General features: G+C 43.0%; 1 protein-coding gene across 2 annotated transcripts in view; it reads left to right on the forward strand.

The window, feature by feature from the left end:
• The window catches only part of mllt3 (MLLT3 super elongation complex subunit), a 60609-nt gene that overhangs the window by 55643 nt on the left and 3375 nt on the right, over nucleotides 1–1591 (forward strand). For both annotated transcript variants that reach the window (XM_025054241.1, XM_008318980.3), the window contains exon 12: nucleotides 157–228. In XM_025054241.1, coding sequence (XP_024910009.1) covers nucleotides 157–228 — 72 coding nt within the window. The remainder of the gene's footprint in view (nucleotides 1–156; nucleotides 229–1591) is intronic.

The following is a 1591-nucleotide window of genomic DNA, read 5'->3' on the forward strand; positions in this document are numbered from 1 at the left end:
GGGGGGGGGGGTGAGGGGGGGGGGGGGGGGGTGGGGGGGGGGGGGGGGGGGGGGGGGGGGGGGGGGGTCAGCACGGTCATTATCCTGTGTGCAACAGCTGTGCTGCAGCGCGCTGTTAAATGCCCAGTGTTAACACGGTGTCGCTGTACATTTCAGGCTTACCTGGACGAACTGGTGGAGCTGCACAAGAGGCTGATGACACTGAGAGAGGGACACATTCTGCAACAGGTCAGCACACACACACACACACACACACACCTCGTCATTACTGCTAGCATTAGCTCCTTCAGTGCACTGAGCGCGGGGGATCACCAGACTGCAGAGTGATAATCCAACGGTGTGATGTGATGTCTCTGCCCGCTGTCACCGTTTCAGTTCATGCGTGTCCTCCAGCAGCTTCCTCTGGTGTCCTTGTCTGACCGATCCTTGTCTCCTTGTCAGTCCACTCGAAGTCAACTTTAAAGGATTTTTACCCTGCTATCAAAAAAAACAAAATCATCAATTTGTAGCGGGGGTTTAGGATTAAACCGTATTCCCACTTGACTGGTGCTAATGTGGCTATGAACTTTCCAATCAGGGAAAAGTTCCCACAGTCCCCTCACTCATCTCGGTGTAATCCATCAGGCCGGCGCTTTAGGTCGACTGTACTGCTGCACTGGATGAAAGGAGGAGCAGTAATCTGTAACAGATTCTCTCTCTAATCCGCACTTTCATCTGGAAGCAATGAATTATTGGGTTAACCTTGTTCCATCTCTAAGTGAATGCATGTTTCTTGCTCATATTTTCGGGGGCCCCCGTCACATGACACCATTAATGGATCTTCCCGGCGGCGGCACTGGCGTCTGCCAGATTCTGCACTGCTCTCCCAGTTTAGCGTCTGAATCCCATCCAAATTGCCGTCGCTCCCGCACGGCTTTGTCCCGCGCGGTAATCAGGCTAATCTCGCCCGGTTCACCGACCGACTTTACTTCCTGTTTTAAGAGATGGAAGTGATTAGGGCACAGCTACTATGGAGGACCACATATGTACAGGATGGAGCGCAAAGAGGGGAGCAGTGTGTAACTAGTCATCACCAAATGTTCGTACAACAGCACTCGTATCTCGATTGCGTTTTCCCCATTAAAAATAACTAAAAAAAACTAAAAAACTAAAAACTAAAAAAATTAATTCTTTACAGCCCCCCAAACTAAAGGTATACTATAAATATAAACAAATATACTATGTACTATAGATATAAACAAATATATATATATATATATATACATATATGTATGTCTATATATGTATATACAGTATGTATATATGTATATATGTGTATATATGTATATGTATATATGTGTATATGTATGTATGTATATATGTATATGTATGTATGTATATATGTATATATGTATATATATCTATGTATATATGTATATATATATGTATGTATATATATGTGTGTATATATAGTAGAGTAGAGTAGAGTAGAGTAGGGCTTTATTCATCCCCCTTGGGGGAAACATACTATATGTGTATATATGTATATATCTATGTATATATGTATGTATATATATGTGTATATATATATCTATGTATATATGTATGTATA

Source organism: Cynoglossus semilaevis, chromosome 1 (assembly GCF_000523025.1).
Source record: "Cynoglossus semilaevis isolate Cse_v1.0 chromosome 1, Cse_v1.0, whole genome shotgun sequence".
Taxonomy (NCBI): domain Eukaryota; kingdom Metazoa; phylum Chordata; class Actinopteri; order Pleuronectiformes; family Cynoglossidae; genus Cynoglossus; species Cynoglossus semilaevis.